This window comes from Orbicella faveolata, unplaced genomic scaffold, assembly GCF_042242905.1.
Source record: "Orbicella faveolata isolate gen_17 unplaced genomic scaffold, um_ofav_v1 contig_1, whole genome shotgun sequence".
NCBI classification, from domain to species: Eukaryota; Metazoa; Cnidaria; class Anthozoa; order Scleractinia; family Merulinidae; genus Orbicella; species Orbicella faveolata.
In genome coordinates, this window is record NW_028301536.1 from 12,873,976 (window position 1) to 12,898,131 (window position 24,156).

Here is a 24,156-nt window from a genome sequence, read left to right on the forward strand (position 1 = left end):
GGCTCTAGCGTGGAAATAAGTTTCACGTTATGTAAGAGTCCTGAACAATCACCCAAACGAAGATGGATCTCAATCATGGCGGCGCTGTTGTGAGAGAGGAATATCAAGAAATTCGTAGTGTTTTTAGCACAGGAAGAGACCATTCTGGCGTTTCAGCTGTCCTTTTTGATCCTCTTGAAGAATTGGTTTGGACGGGGAATCAATCGGTGGGTATAAAGTAGCCTGTAGCCATGTACATGTATGTTTTCTTAGCTAATTTCTCCACAAGAAGACTCGAAGAACTCGTAATCTTTTAGGTGGTTTTAATAATGCAAGCTGTCAGATATTAAATTATTTTGTTCTTTACTAAGTCTTATACCATGGGCAAAGAACCGATATGTATCATCTGTATGGCCCCACAAACAACGAAAAATAGTTGAAACTTCAATGTACAGAATGGAACCAACCAAAAGTCGTGAACTAGCGTACAATGATGAAAAAGAATGTGATACTCACTTGAAGACAATTGACTAAGATGATCTATGTGGACTGATAAGGACACGCATATATAATGAGAGTTCTGGGCCACCCCTTATTTTCCTGAATCTCGGCTCCAAGAGTAGGTAAAATAGCTGGTGTCCAAGAACCCTGATTATATATGTGTGTGGGTGCAGCCACAAGGTCATGCAATGATGTACGTTTTCAAATCTAGCCAGCCATGTAATTTTTCTTTTGAAAACCCGCTGGTGCACAACATGATTTAACAAAGGTCAATTTTGTCCCAGGATTACTTTCTAGTGAAGAAATGCATTGCCTTTGTTTAAACAGCAAACATCCATGGGTCATGGGCAAAAAGGGCCAAATTATTCATCAAAGCAGGAAGAACCCAAAAATTATCGAAGGTGAAAGAAGGGAATCAGTTATGTGGTGGCCTTTTGGTGTGCCGAATCTGGAGAAAAAAAACATCTTTCTGTTTACCAGATGATGTTGTCAATAATTTACCAAGTTCTTTAGTTTTGAGGTCGATGAATCAGTGGTAAACTTACATTTGGAGGAATATTTGAAGTTGGTGGGATATGAAAAGAAAAGAAGAGAATTGGCAAAGATTATACCTACGAAAAGAAAACAACAAACAGTCTAAAGGCCAACCAGGTAAAGCATCAGGGTCACCTTGAACCCCAACAAGGGGTCACTTGGGGAAACCCTTAGAATTGCCGTGCCCAAGCTTGAAGACAGGATCGTTCTCATTCTGGGTTCGTTGGCACTGTGCTTCAGTGGCCACGAAAACAACTTCCTTGTCAACAATGTCCCGTGGGCTCTTGTCTCAAGGATGAAAGTGAAGTTTGCTGAGGAGATCTTGCAAGACACCAATGCGTTTGACCAGTGCAAACTTTACGAGGATCTGTTCCTGCCTAAAGAAGGGCGCGAAAATATGTTTCTCAGGGGGATCTAGAGCAAAGACTTGTGTAAAATATGCTCAAATGCCAGGGACAAAAAAACCTGAGGCATAAACAAGGAAAATAATCTGACTGAGATTGTTGGTAACAAATACCACTTCCCACTAGATCACAAGATTCTGCATGACCACAGCATCTTCTATCCACACATGCTCTCTGATCAGCTCGTGTCTGAAAATGGTTGTGAAAGGTTCTGACCCAACAAACCTGGTCCATGACAAACTCACAAACATTCAGCTCGAATATGAAGTGATCCACTCTGTCAGTTTGACCGAAGAAGCAGAAAGCACCTATATCAATGGCAAACGGTTCATGTACATGTACAGCCATGTCAGTCATCACAAAATGATCTCAGTCAAGAAAGACACAGAATCAGACGTCAGATGAGAATCTTGAGGCAACCATTATGCTGTTCATACAAAAGCAACATATTTCTTCAATAGAAAATAATCCTGGGACAAAACTGACCATTGTAAAATCGAGTTGGGCGCCAGTGGGTTTTCAAAAGAAAAATTACATGGCTGGATAGATTCGAAAACGTATGTCATTGCATGACCTTGCTGTTGCACCCACACACACACATATATAATGAGAGTTCTTGGACACCAGTTATTTTACCTACTCTAGGAGCCAAGATTCGGGAAAATAAGGGTGTCCCAGAACCCTCATTATATAAGTGTGTTAAGAAGGAAACTGATTTAGTGAAAGTAAAATGCCTGAACTTGTGCTGTGTGTTTTGAATCAATCATAGTCCTCACATTCCATCAAGTAAGGGTTGTCAGTTTCGTAGGGGCTACTATGGAACCTTTGCTCTTCCCACTTCCCAACAGCAACAACCCCAGTTTGTGTTGTATCTCTGTCAACACTTCTGGTTTCTGCAACAGCAAACTTTTAACAAGGTTAATGGCTTGGTTGCTAGCCATGCACTCAACCCACAACTTGGCAGACGAGGGGATCACTGTTTCTCTGGTATAGAGACCTGTGAACTGCTCCATCATGATAAGGCAGTAACCCCATTCAGAGCAAAAAATGTCAGCCCTGGAAAAAGTAGTTTATAACTTTTGCCATCTTGTTTAACAGCTAAATGCACAGGCAGGCTCCCCTCACACATCTTGTGTCCCTTAATTAAATGTTGCCCTTCATTTTACTTGCAGGGCTATTTGGCCTCTTACTTTGGACCAGAACTTCAAAAGTACACCTCATTCAAAGTTCATCATGAAGAAATCCGTGATGTGACAGCCAATGATCATGGAGTACTTTCTCTCACAAGTAATGAACTCTGCTACTCAGCTCGTGCAGGACTTCGACTCTTTAGCCTCAGGTCAGTAAATATCTGTTGTAATTGATTATTTATTTAATATCTAATCATTGTCAGTAATTAATTTTATCTCTCAGACTACATTTGTAGTAATGAAATGGTCTTCAGGAGTAATGTGTAATGGAGTCATCTCTTTAGAAATAGTGTGTACATGTACCTTGCAAGTAGAGATTGGGTGCCTAGGAGCTTGGGGGCTGACAAAGTCAACCAACTCTGATGTGCTGGAATACCTGATTGGCCTACTTTATCTGCCATGGGTCCCTCACTCCCACACATGTATTGACATCCATCACACAGAGCCATAAGTTCAGTAGAAATAGTTAATGCCTCAGCAAACATGATTTTAAAATGGCTTAAGGTGGTACATTACAGACCCTAACTTGCTAAAAATTCCAATAGGCTAAAAGAATGCAAGAGAATGCTAAAGTTTGTGTGTTATTCATTCTGCACCTTGCAGGCATGTCCTCTCTGGACAGCTTAACAGGGTTTCATTAATATTTTCGGCAGGAGGGCAACTAGTTTTCACAGGCTGGTAAAAGTCTCTAGATGGTCAAACCAGGCACACAAAACTGTCCTCACAGCAGTTCAATTTGCCCAGTGCCTGGCCCTTAATGAAACCCTTGGTTTACTATTATTAAATTCAGACACTTTTTGATGTTTAGTTTTTTTAAAAGTAATGTGTATTTATATTCAAAATGTTGCTCTCTATTTTTCGGGATTTTTTCCAAGGTTGAAATTGATTTTAATATTGATGTTTACGCAAGTTTGATTGGCCTTTTTCAGGAATTGAAAAAATGATATCAATTAGTCATTTTATGGACTGATGTTTTTGCTTCATCCGATACAGTGGCTCAGAGCTGTCAGACTTACAGTGTATGCTACAGAGGGACGAGGCTCACTTGTGGGTGGCTGGACATCAGGGCTTGATGTTAGAAGTTGACTTGAAAAAAGGAGTGGTCAGCAATAAGGTAATAAATAACAGCAATAAATTCTTCTCAGTAAGGTCTCTTCAGTGGAAGGCAATGCTCCATATCAGTCTAAATATGTCATCCATATTTCCACATGTGCCTCAATATTTTTGGAAGAATACTTCTGTTATGAGATAGTAAAGTGGACCCACATACTATTGAGGGGTCCAGTTTCTAAACACATGACTTTCAGTATAGGCCCACCTTCTCAACACTGTAAGTACACAGAAGTCTCTCCACCAACAGCAGTTATGTACAGAATTGCCGCAACGTTTTCAAGAAGACAGCTTTATTTGTTGGAGTAGACAGATGATTTTGCAATCTTTGCCAAAGAAATTAAAAGTTAGAATAACCAAGCAGAGTAGCTGACTAAGATCATAAATTATCAGTGTCTGATAATTTGTTGTTGATTATTTTGTTGTACTTTATATTTGCATTAGACTGAAGTGGATCCTGGCACTGTTGTTATGAAGCAATCAAATCGGTATCTTTGCTGTGGAGATACAGCAGGCAAGGTACATTGGGAAAAGCATTTCTGCATGCCAGTCTATGACATAGTGTACTCCTGAGAGAGAAGATCTGAAATTGGTATTAGCTTTATTTCTTGAAAAAAAATTAACCACTGATTTCTGATGATTGATTTCTACCCCTTCCCTTCCCCTCTGACATGTGTTATTGTGATAGTCTTGTCTGTTCTCTGTAGCTAATGGAGCTTTTGTGAGGTTCTAAAGAGGCTCTGTAGGAGTACACTGTTATTATAAATTCACTTTCTGTAGATATGATGCTGTTAATCTGCCCAGTTTATTTGCCCTGTTTTGCTAAGGGTTACTCTATCTAGAAATTAATAAATTCAACCCAAGACTCTGATGTGTACTGACAAACATAATTTCAAATGAAAAATCAATAATTCACGATTAGCTATGTTGGGGATAATTGACCAGTATGTTATCTCATTCACTAAACAGGTGCGACTAAGAGATCCTTCATCCCTCAAGTGTGAGCAAGTCCTAGAGGCACACACAGGCACCTTGTCAGATTTTGATGTATCAGGAAATCTTTTGGTCACTTGTGGATTTTGTTCAAGGTGCAGTATCCTTGTTTCTGATTCATGTCCATATTGTTTTGACTAATAAACCATTATATATGGTTGGATTTTGCGTCTGTTACAAAATGACCTCTTACATTGAAATTTCTTATTCACGACAATGTAAGTTTCATTTTGCATGAATTCCATGACATGTAAATTAAAAACTCATAAAAGGGGAAGATATTCACCTAGCTATTCACTGAACCTTAAATCTAATTAACTTGTTGAATTTAGGACCATAACTCCTCCTTAACCTTATTCTTGTAGGATGGGACATTTGGCAATAGATAGATTCCTGATGGTGTATGATCTCAGAACTCTGAGAGCACTCCCTCTCCAGGTAAAATTGTATGAAGTCATATAATATTTAGCTCATCCTTGTGTACTCCATTAGCAGCTTCTACTACAGGTACATACCGAATTAATTTACTAGTCAGAAGTGCTGTATATAAATGCCAAGTCATTACTTCTAAGCCAAGGATAACATTCAGCTACAAATGGCTCAATGAATGATGCCACATTACTGAAAATAGATTTAGAGAAAGTAGAAAAATGTTTCTTGTTTCAGTTTCTCAGCCAGAGGGTGACGAACACATAAAGCATTAACTGTAACAACACACTGTCTGGTGCCTTACATGTGTTTGCTTGACTGTGTAGGTTGCCATTGATCCACTGATGTTAAAATTTGTACCTGCATTTACATCAAGAGTAGCTGTAGTTTCTCAGGTCAGTACAGTCACACTCATTTGGCTTTGCCTTCATCATCTATTTTTCTTTTTTTTTTTTCATGTTGAGTGGTTTTCAACTGAATGAGACATTTTATATACAGTACTATTATGGGAGGCACAGTGGCCTCATGGTTAATGTTCTGGGCTCTGGATTGAGCAGTCCAGGTTCCAGCCCTGGCGGGGGTCATTGTGTTGTGTTCTTGGGCGAGACACTTTACTCTCACAGTGCCTCTCTCTACCCAGGTGTATAAGTGGGAACAAGCAAATACAATACTGGGGGTAACCCTGCAATGGACTAGCATCCCATCCAGGGGGGAGTAGAAATACTCCTAGTCACTTAATGTTATAGAGACTGGAATAAGCTTGTCAGTATGGACCACTTGGCCCTACTCAGACTACTATCAGTAATTACATATTAATTCCTGTCTATGATGTTGATTCCTGTCTATTGAGTCATAAATATCTGAATATTCCCTCAGAGTGGTCAGTTCCAGCTTCATGAGCCAGGTGGTCTGGTCACGCAGTCATCAATGATGGTGTATCATGTGAACACTCACGGCACCTTATGCACAACTTTTGACATTTCTGCTACCTGCCAGGTCATGGTATTTGGAGATGCAGGAGGTAATTTGTGTATTGAGATGGGTGGCATATATTGAATTTATTACTTTATTGTAACTACAATATGCAGCTAAAACTGCATTGCACAAGTATACGGCTGGTATTTCTTACAGTTGTATCTGTACAGTGGATTACTGTTAAGATTGTGTACAATCCTCAAACTCTTGTGATTTTTCATTTACAGGTAATACACATCTCTGGGGAGACACCCAGGAAAAAGAAGTAACATACAACGTATACTCAAGGCCTACAGAGTTTGCACATCCAGTAAGTGACTGGGTTGCAATTTTCTACCTTTAGGATCAGAGTTTTCAGTTTCCTTTCCTCAGAAAGTTTGCAAGTAAGAACAGAGTTGCAGACAAAGCATTTGATATCACCTATCTCTTGCATTTACATTTTAGTTGACCAAAAACTATATTTCTTGCCTGTACTGTATGACTGAGAAAATGACTTCATTGTGATTGGCGGAGAACAGGCAAATTTACATGTATCCTTGAAGGGGCTAGGTCATGCAATTTTAGGCAATTTCAGCACTGATCAAATGGTCATAGAATTAACTAAAATATCACAAAAACGGCTCAAAACTATAGAAGATCTCAAATAAAACCCAGGAAAACCAAGAAGGGACATGGATGGACAAAACTGGAGAGGATTAAAATGCCTTGCATTTGGGTAAATTTCAAAAACGTCAGCCCACCTTTTTTCAAATTTATATCAGTTTATATCAAAATGTCATTTACACAGCTGGAAAATCATTCTCAGTTGTTATGTGGCCGTGATTTTGCAAATGAAAGGCTTTTGCTCTGCCTATTTGATGTTTAGAGCTCATAATTAACAAAATTAAACAAAATTACCTAAAATAGCTTGACCTAGCCCCTTTAATTTGCAACAGTAAAGATAAAGTTTTCATTATATGGATCGTTATGCTCATAACAGATGGTTTTTGCAAGTTCCTTCACATTTTAATTTCTGGCCAATACAATAATTTGTTGTTATCTGGCAGATCCCTCATCTTCCTCCACTGGCCATTGATGATTACTCAGTCCCATTATCTTCTTTTCCTCTTCCAATGCCCAAGTAAGTGACTTCGATATAATATTTGTTATTCCATAAAGAAAAGTAGACAGGTTAGTGGACATTTGGAATTTATTTGTAGTATCCAGAATTATCTTAGTTGTTGGAATTAAAGGAGGAAATTTGTGCCTAATGAGAGTTTCTCAGCTGTTATGAACTTTTTGGAAATCATCACAAAATTGTTCGCAATTTTTTTACCACGGGAAATGAGCATCTTATCATGCGTTCAAAGCCTAGACTTCAGAAATACACCATGTGTTTAAACACATACTCCCAAAAGGGATTCAAATTATTTCACCTGTAACTGAAATTTTGCATCTTGGACTGTTTTTCACAAACTACTTGAGCCGTCATTCTAACACGAAATACTGATTATGTATTTTATAAGAAACAATGTTTTGTTTATTGCTGCTTGCTTTTCCCACAGTGGGCCGCTTCTTTCTGACTGGCCAGAAGAAAATATGATGGCTGCAGACAGGTAGGTGCACTTTAAGTTTCGTACTTTTGTTCACAAGGTACAAGCTTAAGAACATACTGCCCTAAAAGCATGATTTAAGTCAATTCTCTGAAATCCTTCATTCTGTAATAGATTTAAGCAGGGAGCACGTGAAGTTCTATCTTTTTTACCCTCCTGACTAACACTAAAAAACAAAAAAAGAGAATAATAGCTTTACCACAACAATGCATTATTGTTAGACTACTTGTAAGTAAGTGATACAGTTAGTATGTCATTGACTTGGGTTGCATTTGCTGAGCTTTTCATTCTGTTTCAGACCTACTCCAGCAATTGAACCTGAAATCCTCCGCACTATGGTTGTTAGGCATTTCATTGGCTATGCACCAAACCCCGGTAACAGAAAACGAAATCAGGTATTAATTTTGTGAGCTTCCGTATTTGTTCTGCTTTTCACTGTTTACTGAGCACTTTAGTCTCACGTCCGATGAAGATCTGAATTCTCCTTACCGTCTCCTTACCGTCTGTCATCAATGATAGTTCTGAGAATCTGGTGTACATCACAACAATGTCACGTTGTTGAGGATTATTTTTATTCTTATCGCCCGTCTGCTTGATAATCTATTAATAGTGTAAGGTGAAATTGGTCATGTTCATCTCTAAATGTTTTAAATGGTTACAGTGCGTTTTACATCGCCGTTAGAAACAGGAAGTTTCTTCTTCCAATTTACTAGCCTCTCCTTAAAGGAGGTCAGTCACGGCATTTTGAATTATTGTGGACACGTACAAAATTGCCTTTAAATTAAGCAAACCTAAAAATAGAAGTTAACTAAGATAGGAAAATACCAAGAGATATTAATAAACCATAAAGGAACAAGGATGGCTAAGAATGGAGCGGATTAACACGGATTACAAATGACGAACTTGAAAATATTTAGGCTAAACTAAAATATTTATTTATTTATTTATTTATTTATTTATTTATTTATTTTTGCTCTACAGACTTATTTCTAATCGCGTAGACATTTTTACTCTAAAAATACGACCGTTTCCTCACGCACTTATGTACATCTTCATTTGAATTTCGTTAACATTTTTAACGGTGAAATTTCTTCAGGTAGCATACCCTCTTAAAGATACCACGATGATCACTCCAGAGGAAGAAAATACCGTTCCAGATTCTCCCATGAACAGAGGTACTGTAAGCTATTCCAAATAATACCCATGACTTGATACTGCACATCTCTGTAAATGTACAGAATGTTTGTACGATCACAGTAGACTAATAACACTATGGACATTTGTTTTTAGAGGATGACCCTGGAAGTGTTATTCCAAAACATTATAGAAGAGTAGAGATCAAATACTCTAAACTTGGTAAGTTAAGTTTCACCGTTTTGTAAGCCTTCATGTATCTTTGTTGTTCTCTTTGCTGGTGTCAAAAGATATCACAATGAAAAGTTTAATTCCTGAAGCGTTGACTTAGTAATTGACGCAAAGTCAAGTTTTCTTTATTTTCCCAAGTTGTACTGTCTAACAGAAAACCCAAGACAAGCGTCTTTTAGTAGAATGGTGATAAACTTATACTTTAAACCCTGCTGGCTCATTTGTTGATCTGTTCGGATTTCTTTGTTTTGCTTCTTTTCGTTTCGTGTCGTGTCGTGACGGTAAATTCAGACTAACTCGCTGGCCGCCAATTTATTTTCCTTTTCAGGTGTTGAGGACTTTGATTTCAAGCACTACAACAGAACATTATTTGCTGGCTTAGAAACACACATTCCTAACGCTTACTGTAATGCTATGCTACAGGTAGGAAAAGTTCCAAAAAATAAAATATTCTTCACAAGTTATCAATCTCTGGCAAGAGTTTTATTTCAAAACTTTTTTGGCCTTGTTATATGTCGTTATATTACGTGAGAGATGTTGTATGTTGCGCTAGCTGTGCGTTAATCTCCGATTAAATTGGCTGAACTTCGCAGTTGGTCGGAACGGAACGTTCGGTTTCCGTAGCTATCATAATGATATACAGAACTGACTTATAAAAATTGAGGAGTTTAAAGTATTTGTTCTTGTGTATGTCACTCTGACATCTCGCTCTGTTTTATTTCCTCCAGCTGTTTTATTTTATCGAGCCGCTGAGAGTTGGCATGCAAAATCACTTGTGCCATCGTGAATTTTGCCTGGCCTGTGAGCTTGGCTTCTTGTTTCACATGTTGGACATGTCATCTGGACAAACTTGTCAGGTAACACACACCCTTTATCCGTCCTTCAATCATAAGTTATACTGTCCTACAAAATGACCGGTCTTTTCTTTTTATGCAGTTTCATCAAAGTTGGATTAAACTGAGAAAATGGACGTCCTTTCTTTTGGGTGGCTCCGAGAAAAAAAAAACGTTTGAGTCGGATTCAAGAATGGCAACCCAACACTCGTAATGTTCCACTATAAAGAGTTCCATAATTATTCGGGTGTCTCATTGGTTATTTACGTTAGAGCAGTTTTCAATTGAATGTTGTGAAACCAATCACAAAGGACAGACAATACAGTGAACCAATCAAAACTCGAGATAATAAAAACCTCGCACTAAGTTTAGTCACTCACCGAAGTTTCAGCTTCTAAAGTGCAGGTTTTCCTAATGAAATTCGTCTCCAAAGAAGCTCAAAATTCGACACGTTGCCGCCATTTTGAACAGTACTCAGTAGCGTGGCCGCGTTTTCGTGACGTCATTCCGTCCAAGACATTTTGTCCAAATGGCTTCCGACAAGCCTTTTAACTACCACTCGGGGCTATGGCTGCTCTGAAGGCGTGTTATTTTGGGCCAAACATGCTCCAAACTCCGAAAATGAAAGCAGTGAAAATAGGGAAGGGGATAATTGCTTGGAAAAAGAACATTTTACTGACCTTGTGAAGGATGCAAAGTCAGTTGCAGGTTTTTCTCCTTCCCGCCAATTTCGAGTCGGACGGAATTACGTCACATAAACACGGCCTGGCTGCCAAGTACAGTTCAAAATGGCGGCCTCCAAAGTCGCTTCTCTCGAGACGAATTTCTTCAGGAAAGCAGTCATTTTAGCGGCTGAAACTTCGGTGAGTGAAAAAGTCGAATGTTTACTTGCTGTAGGCGAAGACAAAAAAAAAGGCTCTTTGGAGTGACCTTTAAAGCATTCTTCTGAACAAAAGGTTTCCAAATAACCTCTGAATGGGAATCATTTCTATGGACTTTTGGTAGTCTCTATGACTTCAGGGATACTTTCTTCCTCCATATCTTCTCCAAAATTTATGCAAGGCTGATTCATTGGTGCTCCATGTGGATGTTCATTTTAAGACAATAAAGTTGACAACAGCCTCACGAGTATTCATTGCTAACTGATCTTGTGTTTTTCTTTTCTCACAGGCCAACAACTTTCTTCGAGCTTTCCGCACCATTCCTGAGGCAGCAGCGCTTGGTTTAGTCTTGAACGATGTTGATGAATCATTCGGAAATGCTAACTTTCCTCGCTTGATACAGAGTTGGTTTAGATTCGTTCTTCAACAAATGCACCAGGTAAACTACAGCCGATTTACGACAAGCGTTTAGAGTATCTAAGTTGCCGCGCGCTTTGTCTTTCTCAGACTGAGTTCATGTACAGCTCAGACAATCCTAATTCAACTTTACTTTGGTATTTGCCACTTCTCCACCGACAGGACACTCTTGAACCACCTGCTAATGCGGAAGGAGTAAGGGAAGAGAAACAAAATCCGTGAGTACAATATTTTACCTCAGATCCACTTTCGGCGCCAAAATTGATTTCCTTTCGCGCATGCAACCGAATCAGGCCGCAACCAATCAGATCACGCGTTACGTAGTTGCCATTTTGCTATCCATCGTGTTGACATTAAGGTTTACTTGTGTTCTGTTCTTTTGTAGGTCCAGCAAATCGCAGCAGTCTTCCATAATCCATCGCCTGTTTGGTTCAAATGTGCAGCTGCTGAGTCGCTGTCGTTGTGGTAAAGAGTCCAAAAGGGATTCCACCACATTGCTCTTCAATCTAGAATACCCTGAAGTGTCTGACGGTAAGAAAATATTGGGACGCTCTTGACTTGCTTTTCTTAGAAACTGTCTATAGTGTAACCCGGTTTTAAGGAACTTGGGCGTAACAGACCAACTTTATAGTTGTGGTCTCGTCTCTTTCTAAAGATGTTAACCAAACTTTTTCTTGTGAATACGGCGAACTCGGATTAAGTTTCCAATGAAATCTTCTTTGGATATAACGAAAAATTAAATACAATAAAGTACCCTCTACAACTGAACGCAATAATATTAACGAAATATTAATAAATTGCAATTTTAGACGGATAACGGATTACTCGTTAGCCTGCGGAACAGGCGTAATTTTTTTGCGTATTTTAGGCGAACAGAGGCGAAAGCGAGGCGAGCGCGAAGTGCGAGTCACGCGCGAGGGGAAGAGCGCGCTCTCAGTTTTCCTCACGCGCGACTCGCGCTTCGCGCTCGCCTTGCTTTCCCCTCTATTCGCCTAAAATACGCAAAAAAATTACGCCTGTTCTGCAGGTTAACAACTCGTCTGCTATTATTACAGACTACTTTTTCGCTGGCGGCTCAGTTTAGACGGATAAGGTCGGGTTAGACGAATTATTCGTCTAAAAATTTTATCCGTCCCGTTTTCACACAAGGCCGAGTATGCCATTTGACACATAACTATTTTCTGTTGTCGTTTTATAGAAAAACAACTGGGTCCTGTGAGCTTCGAGTCCGTGTTGTTATCGAGTTTGTGCCGAGAACAAAGCATGCAAGCTTGGTGTGAGCAGTGTTCCAGATACCAGCCTACAGTAAGTGTTGTGAAGATCTGAGCAAATATCAGTTGAACTAACGCGCGTAGAAAATGTTTTCCCTTTGCAGTGTAACAGCCATTACGGTTGCCATTCGATAAACTCTTTAATTAATAAGTTGTTCTTCGCAAGCCATGTTAGTCTTTGACTGCAATAAGTACCTTACGAAATTTATTTATTTTACAAATCAAAGGTTAAAACGAGAAGGGACTAGGATTCTCGTGGCTCGCGCTTTTGGCAGTTCTTCGCTTCACGATACGTTTTGAATTCTAGCAGTAATCGCAGATTGGGTAGTTTTAAATTTGTTTCAGTTATATTTGATCGGGTATTAATTGCAAGCACCACTAAAGAAACCTCGGCTCTTCTTTCTTGCGGTGAATTCTTGGGAGAAGCGATACATGTGGAATTGAAAGGATGAAAGTGCATGGCCAGTTTCGTTTGTTTAAATAGTTTGTTAGGAACTAAAATGTTTTGTAGAAGTTTTATCAACTCGGTACAACTTTCTTTTTCCGTCGCAGGTTCAAATTCGTAAAGTTAAGAAGCTACCAGATATCTTAGCATTCAACTGTGGCATGGAACACACGAAAGAAGTTGACTTTTGGAGATTGCAACAGCAGGTTAATATGACTAGACATCTCTAATCCACTATTCAGGACTCACGATGACCTGATTCTCGTCTGAGAATCAGGCTTTGCCGGCGACTTTTGAAGTAATACCGATGCTGTGAATTCCCAACGATAGCTAGGCCGAGGTTCTCAGATAGTGAAGAGAAACACAAAAGAAAACGCGAACGCACAAATCAAACGCGGCGTTAAAGCTCTTGCCTTTTTTTCCCAGTTGCTAGATCCGCCAAAACCTGAAGAGAAACCCACAGTCGTTCCATCATCCGGTCGTGCTTGTAGATATGGCAATGCTTGTACCAGACCTGACTGCAAATTCAGACACGACAGAGACGCTGCTTCAGAGGACGGGTATGGAAATTTCTCTGTTCGCACAATTAATTCTTTCCCTTCTCGACAGATATTTGACATTTCATGCATCTTTAGATTGAGGGGAATATTGAGCGAGCAAAAAGTGACACCTTGTTGAATCAGTTTAATCATCCGCCGGTTTTCAATTTTGCAATAAGAAGACTAGAGAGCCGTTGTATATTCGCGGATACCCCACGCGTTGCATGTACCGCTTTATATTTAAATCATCCGCTCGTTTGAAAACGCAAAATTGTAATCCCTTTTAGCCTATCGTTTTCGCTTAAACGATGAAAAACGTTGATAGCTTTCATCGAAAACGAAATTTTAGAAAACGCTATGAAAAGTAAATACTTCAAAACGTTATAGTTTCGAATAATCGTGCTGGAAACTTTCGAAAACTTATGTGAAATCGAAATGATCTTAGCTTTGACATATGCGCAATTCTAGGCCCAGCGTTTTGTTTCGTTCTAGAACGTTTTATTCAAGTAAGGACAGCGGAAACCGATATCAGACCCTTCGAAAACGATAATGTGGGCTATTTTTCTGGTTATTTATCTTAAGTTTATTTTTGGTTAGACGTTCGGAGGTCAATACCGAAGAGGAGGAAGTAACTGGTTGGATTCCATTATCAATAAAGATATCTTTTGATTCCGGTGAAATACAAGTGACCAAGATTGATGAGGTACGTACACTGGCAACTATTTGAATTCGAGAGTGGTTAATTTTATTTCGCCCATGTTCACAGTCATTTTGACGACCGTGGGTCAGGTTGTTTTAAACGTAACATATTTGATAGATACTCTCGTGAAAATGCAAATATGACCGTTGAATCATATATGTACATATGAAATGCGGGTGAAAAAGTTGAAAAGTAAGCGAACTTCACGATTATGTGCTAAGTTATCTAGTTGTAATGGAAGTTTTGGAAAAGTTTGGGCTTCTGCCAGATTTCACTGCGTTTGCTATGCCAGTACAAAGTTCCAGCTGTTAGAAACTTTTGCCGGAAAAGAACCTCTTGGCATTGCGATAATCCTCAAGGGTCCTGAATCGTCTCGCAACAATTCCCAAGGATCTTTGAAGATTCCGGGGAAAATCTCCTCAAACCCTCGATTATCTTCAAGGAACCTTGCTATACATTTTTGGAAGGGTCGCTGAATTCTTTTTTAAAAGCCATCCAAATCTTTCAGAATCTTTGCGAGGTCTCAAAAAATCGTTTGGGGATCTTTGATTTTTAACCAGGGTCATAGTATCGCAGTTTCAATCTGGCATCGCAATGTTAATCGAGATTTTAATTGCAATTGGTTAAAATTTCACAATCATAAATATGGATCAATGTGCAGTTTAGATTGACAGCTAACATAGTTAAGAGCTGTTCTTTCATGCTTATTTTGCAGAATCAGAAGGTAAAATGTTCAGAGAACGAGATCGTGTATGACTTGCTAGCTACTGTGGGCCATGTACAGGACTTTAAGTCTGGTGGAAACTTAGTGGCGCACATACATGTTGGAACAACCTACCACAGCAGAAAGGAGGTACGAACATTATTAGTTAATGATTTATTTCAATCTTTATCTTCTTTAAGGTATCGTCTACACTACGCCGGAGAAATTTTAAAAACGCAGCTTTATTTCTACGGTTAGGCCTACCGTCCACACTAATCCGTCGCGAAAACGGAGCTTTTCGAAAACGCTCTTCAAACCGCAGGAATTTGAAAACGCTGGCTTTTCGTTTTCGTGTGGACCGACAGCGCACTTAGGTGATAAACTGAAAGTCAGGCTTCAAGTGCATAGAAGTGTCCCCAATTAGTCCGCTAGGGCTAAATACTTTGACACTTAAATAAAAGTTCTTATCTTATCTTTTCTTCTTTTCAGGGCGTCACATGCAGCCAGTGGTACCTTTTCAACGATTTTGCTATCACTCCCATATCACCGGTATGGAGAGAGAATTGTTGCTTTCAGCAGCAACAGTACAGTAACACACAGTTCAGTTCGCTTCTGATGTGAATACCATACGAAGGGTGTATATTGGTATTGGCATTATCGGACAATCTAGTCCATAATTTTAGCGTGTTAGTAATTGTACATTTCCTTAAACATTTTCTGAGATGGCTTTGGAGTCCGATTCGTGATCGGCAGATGCGGTGACAAGAACCACAGACATAAGTGGAATCAGTGGGTGGAGCAAGGGCCCTGGCCTTCTGACGTTCTCTCCTGGTGTCCACTGTGATGTGCAGAAGCTTTTCTCCCTCTCGTAGGGCTTCGGTGTAATTTGTTTTCCACGCACTCCTGTCACTGGCAAGAGTCTCCCACGAATCGATTGGAAGACCAATGGCCTGCATGTCCCTCTTCGCCACGTCCTTGAAACGGAGCTTCGGTCGTCCTACCGGCCTTTTTCCTTGTGCTAGTTCTCCGTACAAGAGTTGCTTGGGAATGCGGCCCTCATCCATTCGATGTACATGGCCAATCCACTGCAGACGTCTCTGGCGAAGGAGGGTGTATACGGAGGGGATGCCTGCTCTCTCTAAGACAGCACTGTTCGTAATGCGGTCCTGCCAGGAGATGAAGAGGATGCGCCGCAAGCAGCGCAAGTGGAACACATTCAGGCGTTTTTCTTGTGCTGCATACGTTGTCCAGGACTCGCTACCATAGAGGAGCGTGCTGATGATGCAGGCTCTGTAGACAGCCATTTTGGTGCGAGTAGTGAGCTTCTGATTTTCCCAAACACGTTGTGAAAGCTTTGACATGTTGGTTGCAGCGTGCCCAATCCTCTTTCCTATTTCGGTGTCAAGGGAGGTGGTGCTAGTAACAGTAGCACCAAGGTAGATGAAGCTGTTGACCGTTTCAAGTGCATAGTCCTTGATGAAGAGAGAGGAGGAAACCTCTGTATCCTGAGTCGTGATTTTGGTTTCTTGGAGGCTGATGGTTAGGCCGAAGTCATCACAGGCGTTCGAAAAGCCATTGAGGAGGTTCTGGAGATCGTCGTCACTATGAGCAACCAGAGCTGCATCGTCGGCAAACAAAAAGTCTCTGAGGAGAACTTGGCTGACTTTGGTTTTCGATCTGAGTCGGGCAAGATTGAAAAGTTTGCCATCAGTGCGGGAACGGAGAAAAATGCCAGCATTTGTTGTTCTAAAGGCATGTTTCAGGAGCACTGAGAAAAAGATTCCAAAGAGGGTGGGAGCCAGTACACAGCCTTGTTTGACTCCGCTGCGAATGTTGAATGCCTCTGACATGTTGCCATCGAATCGAACAGTACCGTGCATGTTGTTGTGGAAAGACTCCAGAAAGCTCAGAAGCTTTGGCGGGCAGCCGATGAGAGGCAGGATCTTGAAGAGGCCATCTCTGCTAACCAGATCAAAAGCCTTAGTTAAATCGATGAAGGCAATGAAAAGAGACTGTTGTTCCCTGCACTTTTCTTGTAGCTGTCGCACAGAGAAGATCATATCAACCGTTGAGCGTTGGGATCGAAAACCACACTGAGACTCAGGGTACACTCTTTCTGCAAGCTGCTGAAGGCGACGGAGTGCCACACGGGCAAAGAGCTTGCCAGCAACGCAAAGGAGAGAGATGCCCCGATAATTGTTGCAGTCACTGCGGTCACCCTTGTTCTTGAACAGGGTTGTGATGATAGAATCTCGCATCTCTTGGGGGACTGCTCCCTCCTCCCAGCATTTGCACAACAACTGATGGAGCACATTGTGAAGCTGGTCACCACCACATTTGAAGACCTCTGCAGGTATGCCATCTGATCCTGGTGCCTTGCCGGATGAAATGTCTTTGATGGCACCTAGAAGCTCCTCTAGAGTAGGGGCATTATCTAGTTCAGGCATGTTTGGCAGTCTCTCGATCTGGTCGAGTGCAGTTGCGGAGACTAGGTTCTCATGGTCGTAGAGCTGAAAGTAGTGTTCAACCCATCTTTCGAGTTGCTTGGCCTTGTCTTGAATTACTTCACCATTCGAGGATTTCAATGGGGCACATTTGGTTGGAAGGGTGTAAATCATATAATAATAGTGCCATCAGCGCGGGAAACTTGGCATGTGCCCAATCACGATTCTTCTAATTCTTCTGACTGGCTGTAGTAGCAAAATCACAATATTGATTGTTTGAAGTACGTTGTCATAGTTTTTCTTGATCAGTTGTTGAACTCTGCAATCGTAAAACCACATAAAGTACGTTCGATTTTGAAACAAAACCATAAGCACATCTATGTATTTCATTTATGGAGTTGTCTGTTTCGTTTTAGGTATTTTAAGTCAACTGTAAATTAGAATGAGTAGTCCCACCGGAACGGTCTTTAATGTGTCTTTGTTCCAGGAAATAGAATACCGTAAAATTCCGAAAACAAGCCTCTCCGTGTATAAGCCCCTCCCTATAGAAGCCCCTCAAATCGGAAACGCAAAAATACCTCCTTTAATAAGCCCCTCCGAATATAAGCCCCCGGGGGCTTGTATTTGGAAATTATCGTCAATTATACAAACCAGGAAGATCTTGAAGCCACTGACGCAGTGGAAACTAATGAAGAACGATATGAGCTTTCATAGTTATCATGAACTTTGAGCCTAAACTACGTTACCGTTTTTACTGTATTTCCGTTGTAATAAAGTTTATTGCCGTTGTGTTTGAACTTGGCATTTTCAGTGCGATTAATTTGTCACGAATTTCTAGCCAAAACCCCTAATATTACTAGTTGCACATTCAAAACTTTTGACAAAATTTCCCTCCAGTTATAAGCCCAGCCAATTTTGAACGGAAATTTCCCTCCCATAATAAGCCCCTCCGAATATAAGCCCCTTCCAAAAATAAGTCCCTCAGAAAGGTCCTTTGAAAAATATAAGCCCCGGGGCTTTTTTCGGAATTTTACGGTATATTAACTCACGTCATGATTTCCCTGCAGAGCGATGCGGTTCATTTTTCGCTGGATTGGAAACTCCCGTGTGCCGTTGTGTTCACACGAAGAGACATCAACAGTCGTCACGATACCACAAGTAAGCAGACATGACCCAATCTGTATCTAAAAGTTAAATAATACAGCATTTTTGATTGAAGATTACCGTTCAATAGCTATAGTTGGATGAATGGTTGTGTCGCTCGAAAGGATCTTTGCCAAGTACATACAATTTTGAGAGCTGAACGGTGCTGCTTGCTAGACGTAGCTCCTATCGTAACAACCGGAGACAGCAAAGCGAAGGGCACAATTTAGCATGCGCTGTAGTTTCTCTTCATCGGAATTAACTCACACGCTTCTTAAAATAAGATAAAGGTCTAGAATACTGATCTACATTGAAAATCAAGATCAAAGGAGGAAATATATCAAAATATGATTCGCGGCGAAAACTAATAAACTAACCCAATAGGGACCTTACGCAAAACACGACGGCGACGGCAACGAGAACGTCACTAAACAAAAGGTTTAATGAGCAAAACAATGGCTGTGCAATTCTTGGTACATTTCTTTGCCGTCCTCTGCAAAACAACAACGTGAAATGACCCAATTCTGCGTTTGCAGAACGTGACCACAACGGCTAATTTTTCATATTTCTATTTGGAATTGAACGCATTCGTAGCATATTCAGCAGGGGCAAGTTTTAATACCGACAGACACACTGGACAGTTCCAAATAAATGCGAAATTCCAAAGTAAAATAGAAACACATTTTACTAGGCGTCGTCCTCGCCGTCGCCGTCGTATATGCGTAAGGTCCCTAATATTTCAGAGACGACGTGCGCACATCAACTCGACTCATGCCTCTTCGAGAAATTCGTGTAGCCGTGGCCGTAGTCGGTGGTAGTCATATTTTCGTAATATAGGGCAATTCAGGATTGCATAAACGAAAATTAGGCGAACATTATACTGCCATGCACGCTAGTCTGTGCCATGCACTTCAATGTATTGTTTCGCAAGCAAAACGAATACTTGTGAAATGTTCTTGTTTTGTTTTTACAACAGTCAGTCAAAGAATCGATGACAGTGTATTGTATCAAGACGTCTCCTTGGTGAGAAGAGGAAGTGTCTCCCGGGAGTTTACCCCCCTAGGAACGGATGAGCTGCCGAACGAGGGAGATCTAGTGGGGTTGGACGCTGAATTTGTTACACTGAATCAGGTGCGAAGCTGTCCCCACGGGTCTTCGACACAGTGTTCTGTGAGTTATTTACCCCGAGGGTCTACCTGTGGCCCGACATTTTTACCTTTTTTTCGGTTGTTGTTAGAGACGTACCGTTCAGTTGGGTAGTGTGTTGGAATTCTTTGACAGCGGTCCCTGTTCTAGAGTTTTGAGTTCTTTTCTTGGGCAACAACCTGATGTCACAGTGTGTCCTATCAACTTGGCGGATTGGTAGGGCAACTTGACCAAATGGTAGGTGGGAACTTTGAACGGACCAAGACCTTTTCTTCGGAGAGTAGCGACATTTAGTTTATCACTCAGTTAGTACGCGCGTTGTGGTTGGTCAATTTAGCGGGCCGTATTCTGCTGTGCGGCCCGCTAAAATTTAAAGCTGTTTTAGTTGCCAAAATGTTCCGTGATTTATCGCCAAGTGTCCTTAACTTTTATAGCAAGTAAAAGTTTAAAATTTTCTTTTACTTCTGAAACTGTGTATTAAACCGTGCGAACGACTTAAAAGTCACTTAACAACGATTTTAAATTAACTCGTTTTGTTTTCGAGGTGCGTCAGAAATTTGAAGCCGTTCCGTGTGAATAGAAATCGTTCCCGAACCAGTCAGACACATAGTAGAGATATAATAAATATCTTACTAACCTCGTTTTCTCCGTCTGTACGGTAAGTTACGGATTCTCGTTTTTTTTCCCTTCGAGCGCGAAGCGCGCGGGTCATAAATCGATGGGGAAAAAACTCGGTCCGTAACTTACAGTACAGTACGACCCTCGAACTCGGCTACTAAGAGGTATATATTTTCACTTCATAATATGGAACAGTGGCTGTACCACCGTTTTAACAGCGCTCGACTTTCTTCTAGTTCCTTGAAAAAGAAAAGTGAATACACATCTTTTTATTTCAATCGTGCCTCTATTCTGCGAAATATAGGTGAAATGGAATTTGAGGTAGTTCTTCATTCCCGTTTTTCCAGGTTCTCTTCACTTAAATTACATAACGAGTCACGCACAACTTGTCAGGACTTGTCTCGTGACGAGTCAAAGCAATTTCTGGCTAGAAGGCTAACTTGGAAATTCTTTGCCCTTGTTTTCTTGTGTGTGCCTTTTTTAGGAGGAGGCTGAAATAAGATGCGATGGTACGCGGTCTACAATAAAACCGAGTCAGATGAGTGTGGCTCGTGTTACTGTTGTCCGAGGGTAAGACAATACTGAAGCCATGAGTCACATCATTTTGAACAAGGTCTGCTCAGTTTTAGATTGCCCCGTAATAAGGTTTCCCACATTTCATTTGACATTACTCTCTAATTGTTAGTTATAAATCAGTTTTTCTGCCGTTCACGTTTCTCGTGACAAGTGTCGGCAGTGCAAACGCGCAAAATAATATATCGTACTGGTTAATTTTACACGGTACGCAGACTCAAGCAGACGCTCTTTAAGCTCGTCACGCAATCGTCCTCCTCCTTCGTGAAGGAGGAAGATTGCGTGACGAGCCCAAACAGCGTCTGCGTGGAAGCCTATCTTGGAGCTTACATTATGCGCAAACTTATTTAATGAACCAACCGCGCACTCTTTTTTCTTTCAGAGGACTCACTTCTTTCCTCGAATTTCGCTTCCTTAGACTCACGAAATTTCAATACAAACTCAGCTCTCACTCTAGAGAAACACAGAGAAGGAAGATTCGTTTGTCGGATAAAATTCCTTGATATTAGCAATGTTTCTTTCTTTATAGTGATGGCCCGCTAGCTGGCGTACCCTTTATAGATGACTACATATCAACGACAGAACAGGTTAGTGTGTCTTTTGAGGGGTGTGGTCGGGAGAGGCTTAACAACCATCGCTTGATAATGTTGTTCGTAAATCTCGATAAGATGACATGTACCTCACCTTAACTAGGCATAGTACTTAGGTACGATAGTGTAAAATCAGGAGTGTTGGGCCGTAAGCTCACACGGAAGACTCTTTAAATTTCAAAGTGTGTTGATTTCGGTCAAAAGCCAGGAGATCAAGGACTCTACCTTAAGCAATGAATTGATTAATAAATACAGTTGAATCCTGCTATTACGAACTCTCGAAATAGCTAATGACTGAAGGACAAATCCAAGGAAATGGTTTTGAGCTCAGTCGAAATAACAGGGAATTTGAAATAACCGCGTTCGAATTAGCGGGGTCTATCTGTAGTTTTATCATATCATCAACAAGCCTTTTTTTCTGCCAAATCAAGTAAAAGTAACTTGTTTCTCAGATATCATAATCGTTAAGTTGTCCTTTTCAGGTTGTTGATTATCTTACAAAGTTTTCCGGCATTAAACCAGGCGACTTGGACGCCACCATGTCCTCCAAACATCTCACCACACTGAAGACAACTTATCGCAAACTAAAAGCTTTAGTCGCCAGGAAAGTGAAGTTCGTTGGTCATGGCCTGAAGAAAGATTTCAGAGTTATTAATATCCTGGTGCGTAGTACAAGTAAACACGCGTGAGGTAGTACACAGTGGATGTGCCACGTACCTGCTGTATGTTGTGAAACGGCCTACGAAAACTGTTAAGAAACTCTCCATTGTTTGTTATTACTGTTCAGTTTGTTTGTGTTGTTGTTGTTGTTGCTGTCTTTGTGGTAATGGTCCCCATCGTTGTAGTGAAGTTGCTGTCGTCGGTTTTCTTTATCACCCGTGGTTCATTTTCCGTCTTCCCCATCTCTCTCCTCTTCCTCCCCTTCTCCTCTTGCTCCTCCTCCTCCTCTTCTTCCTCTTCCTATCACGCTCTTCCTTTTCTGCATCTTCCACAACCTCTTTCTACGCCTCCCTACCCTTCCCCCGCCTTCTCCTCCTCCTATCCTCTCCTCCTCCTCCTATCCCCCTATTCCTTGACCGCATCCTCCGTATTCTCTTCTTTCGCCTCCTTCCTTCTTTTCTCTCTTCATCCTCTTCGTCCTCCCCCTCCCCTTTGACCAGTAGCATCTTGTGTCTGTCTCCTTGTATATTTTAGGTACCAAAGGAACAAGTATTTGACACAGTAGAACTCTTTCATCTTCCTCGTCAAAGATACATCTCACTTCGATTTCTGGCGTGGTATTTCTTAGGTAACGTTTCTTTAGTCCTTGTGATATTTTCAGTTTTTTGCTTTCCCTTATCTTCATTATTTATTATTTCGTCGATCAGTTTACTGCCTGCTATTTGATTGTTCGATTGATAGAAGTATTGGTAAAAAAAAAGGTAGGCCTAGGCAGGAGGGTATCCGGGTTTCTTTGGCATGAAGCGACTAGGAGTATTTCTACCCCCCCCCCCCCCCTGGATGGAATGCTAGTCCATCGCAGGGTTACCCCCAGCATTAAATTCGCTGGCACTCTGAGAGTAAAGTATCTTGCCCAAGATTAAAACACAATGTCCCCGGCCAGGGCTCGAACGCGGACCGCTCGATCCGGAGTCGAGCGCACTAACCATGAGGCCACCGGATTGCTCGATAGATATAGTCGAACCCCTATCAAGCGTCCACCTATTAAGCGGCCACCCTTATTAGGCGGCCAGCAACTAAAGTCCCACTGATGGCTTTTCTATTGTTTCTACCTCTATTAAGCGGCCAGCCCCTTTTAAGCGACCACAGTCCATTTCCCTGAGGGTGGCCGTTTAATAGGTGTTCCATTGTAATTCAAGGAACTGATTGATGGATCGATCGATTGATCGCTTGATGTTTATATTCATTCAGTAGGAATCAATTTCTATCATCATTGCAGGGTTAACAATCCAGTCCGAAACTCACGACAGCACCGAAGATGCCAACACAGCTTTACAACTTTACAGAAAATACGAACAGTTTTCAGCGAAAGGGGAGTTTAGAAAAGTTTTGAAACAGCTTTACGACGACGGCAGGAAATCTGGATGGAAAGTTGAAGAAAATACCGCGGAGTGAAGAATTTTTATATCAGCGGCGACGGTCGAGTAAGACTGGACGAAACTTGGGGGAGAGGATCTCCCAATCACCCCTCGCGCTCGCGCTTCCCTTGTTTTATTAAAATGTTCAATGAACTCAAGAGACTGGGGACGAGTCAGGACCAGATGGGTGCGATTACCCAACTGTGGTTAGCTCAGTCGCCTCAGTACATGGATTCTCCCAAACATTTGCTAAAGTTCGTATTTGAGGCAGACTTTGGACTGATCGTAAAGGTTGAAAAAAATGAGCCACTAGTTGTTACATTTTCTTCTGGTTTGTATTATAATATTGTTCGTCGTCAGCTTACCAGTCCTTCAATTACATCGCACATAAGTCCTTTGATACGAGACCTTAACTTTCAAAGTATTTAAAGTTTTTAAGGAGAAACTAAAATTCATTATTTATTTAAGACATTGACAACTGTCGGATGTTATTGATACCCCTGTTTTGGTCATTTAGCGCCAACAGAGTGGGCAATGAAAAAAAAAAAGATTAACATAGGAAAAGAATATAAACTACCTAATAACATAGGAAAAGAATAGCAAACAAAATCATGTTCAAAAGTATTGTGCAAAAATAAAGCAGTCCATTTTTTACTGTGCGTATTCCGGGATTATAAACTGCCCTTACATTCTCTGGACCACG

General features: G+C 40.9%; 1 protein-coding gene across 1 annotated transcript; it reads left to right on the forward strand.

Moving 5' to 3' along the window:
- Positions 1 to 2: 2 nt before the first annotated feature.
- On the forward strand, positions 3 to 24,112 carry LOC110065292 (PAN2-PAN3 deadenylation complex catalytic subunit PAN2-like). The gene is made up of 32 exons (XM_089289996.1): positions 3 to 206; positions 2,591 to 2,757; positions 3,602 to 3,722; positions 4,163 to 4,237; positions 4,688 to 4,806; positions 5,077 to 5,149; positions 5,467 to 5,535; positions 6,017 to 6,161; positions 6,343 to 6,425; positions 7,162 to 7,235; positions 7,660 to 7,710; positions 8,006 to 8,102; positions 8,804 to 8,882; positions 8,998 to 9,063; positions 9,401 to 9,495; positions 9,801 to 9,929; positions 11,076 to 11,225; positions 11,366 to 11,421; positions 11,589 to 11,734; positions 12,402 to 12,508; positions 13,027 to 13,125; positions 13,346 to 13,479; positions 14,056 to 14,161; positions 14,874 to 15,011; positions 15,351 to 15,410; positions 18,373 to 18,463; positions 19,425 to 19,579; positions 20,697 to 20,782; positions 21,315 to 21,372; positions 21,858 to 22,037; positions 22,570 to 22,663; positions 23,315 to 24,112. Exons 1-32 carry the CDS (start codon positions 63 to 65, stop codon positions 23,488 to 23,490), a joined length of 3,423 nt encoding a protein of 1,140 aa, XP_089146122.1. The 5' UTR covers positions 3 to 62; the 3' UTR covers positions 23,491 to 24,112.
- Positions 24,113 to 24,156: the final 44 nt, after the last annotated feature.

Excerpts from the sequence above, each read along its gene's own strand:
- LOC110065292 (XM_089289996.1), top strand. The coding sequence starts at position 63 with ATGGATCTCAATCATGGCGGCGCTGTTGTGAGAGAGGAATATCAAGAA. Across the intron at positions 11,226-11,365 it reads TTCTTCAACAAATGCACCAG|GACACTCTTGAACCACCTGC; the intron begins GTAAACTACAGC and ends CTCCACCGACAG. Across the intron at positions 22,664-23,314 it reads TCTGGCGTGGTATTTCTTAG|GGTTAACAATCCAGTCCGAA; the intron begins GTAACGTTTCTT and ends TCATCATTGCAG.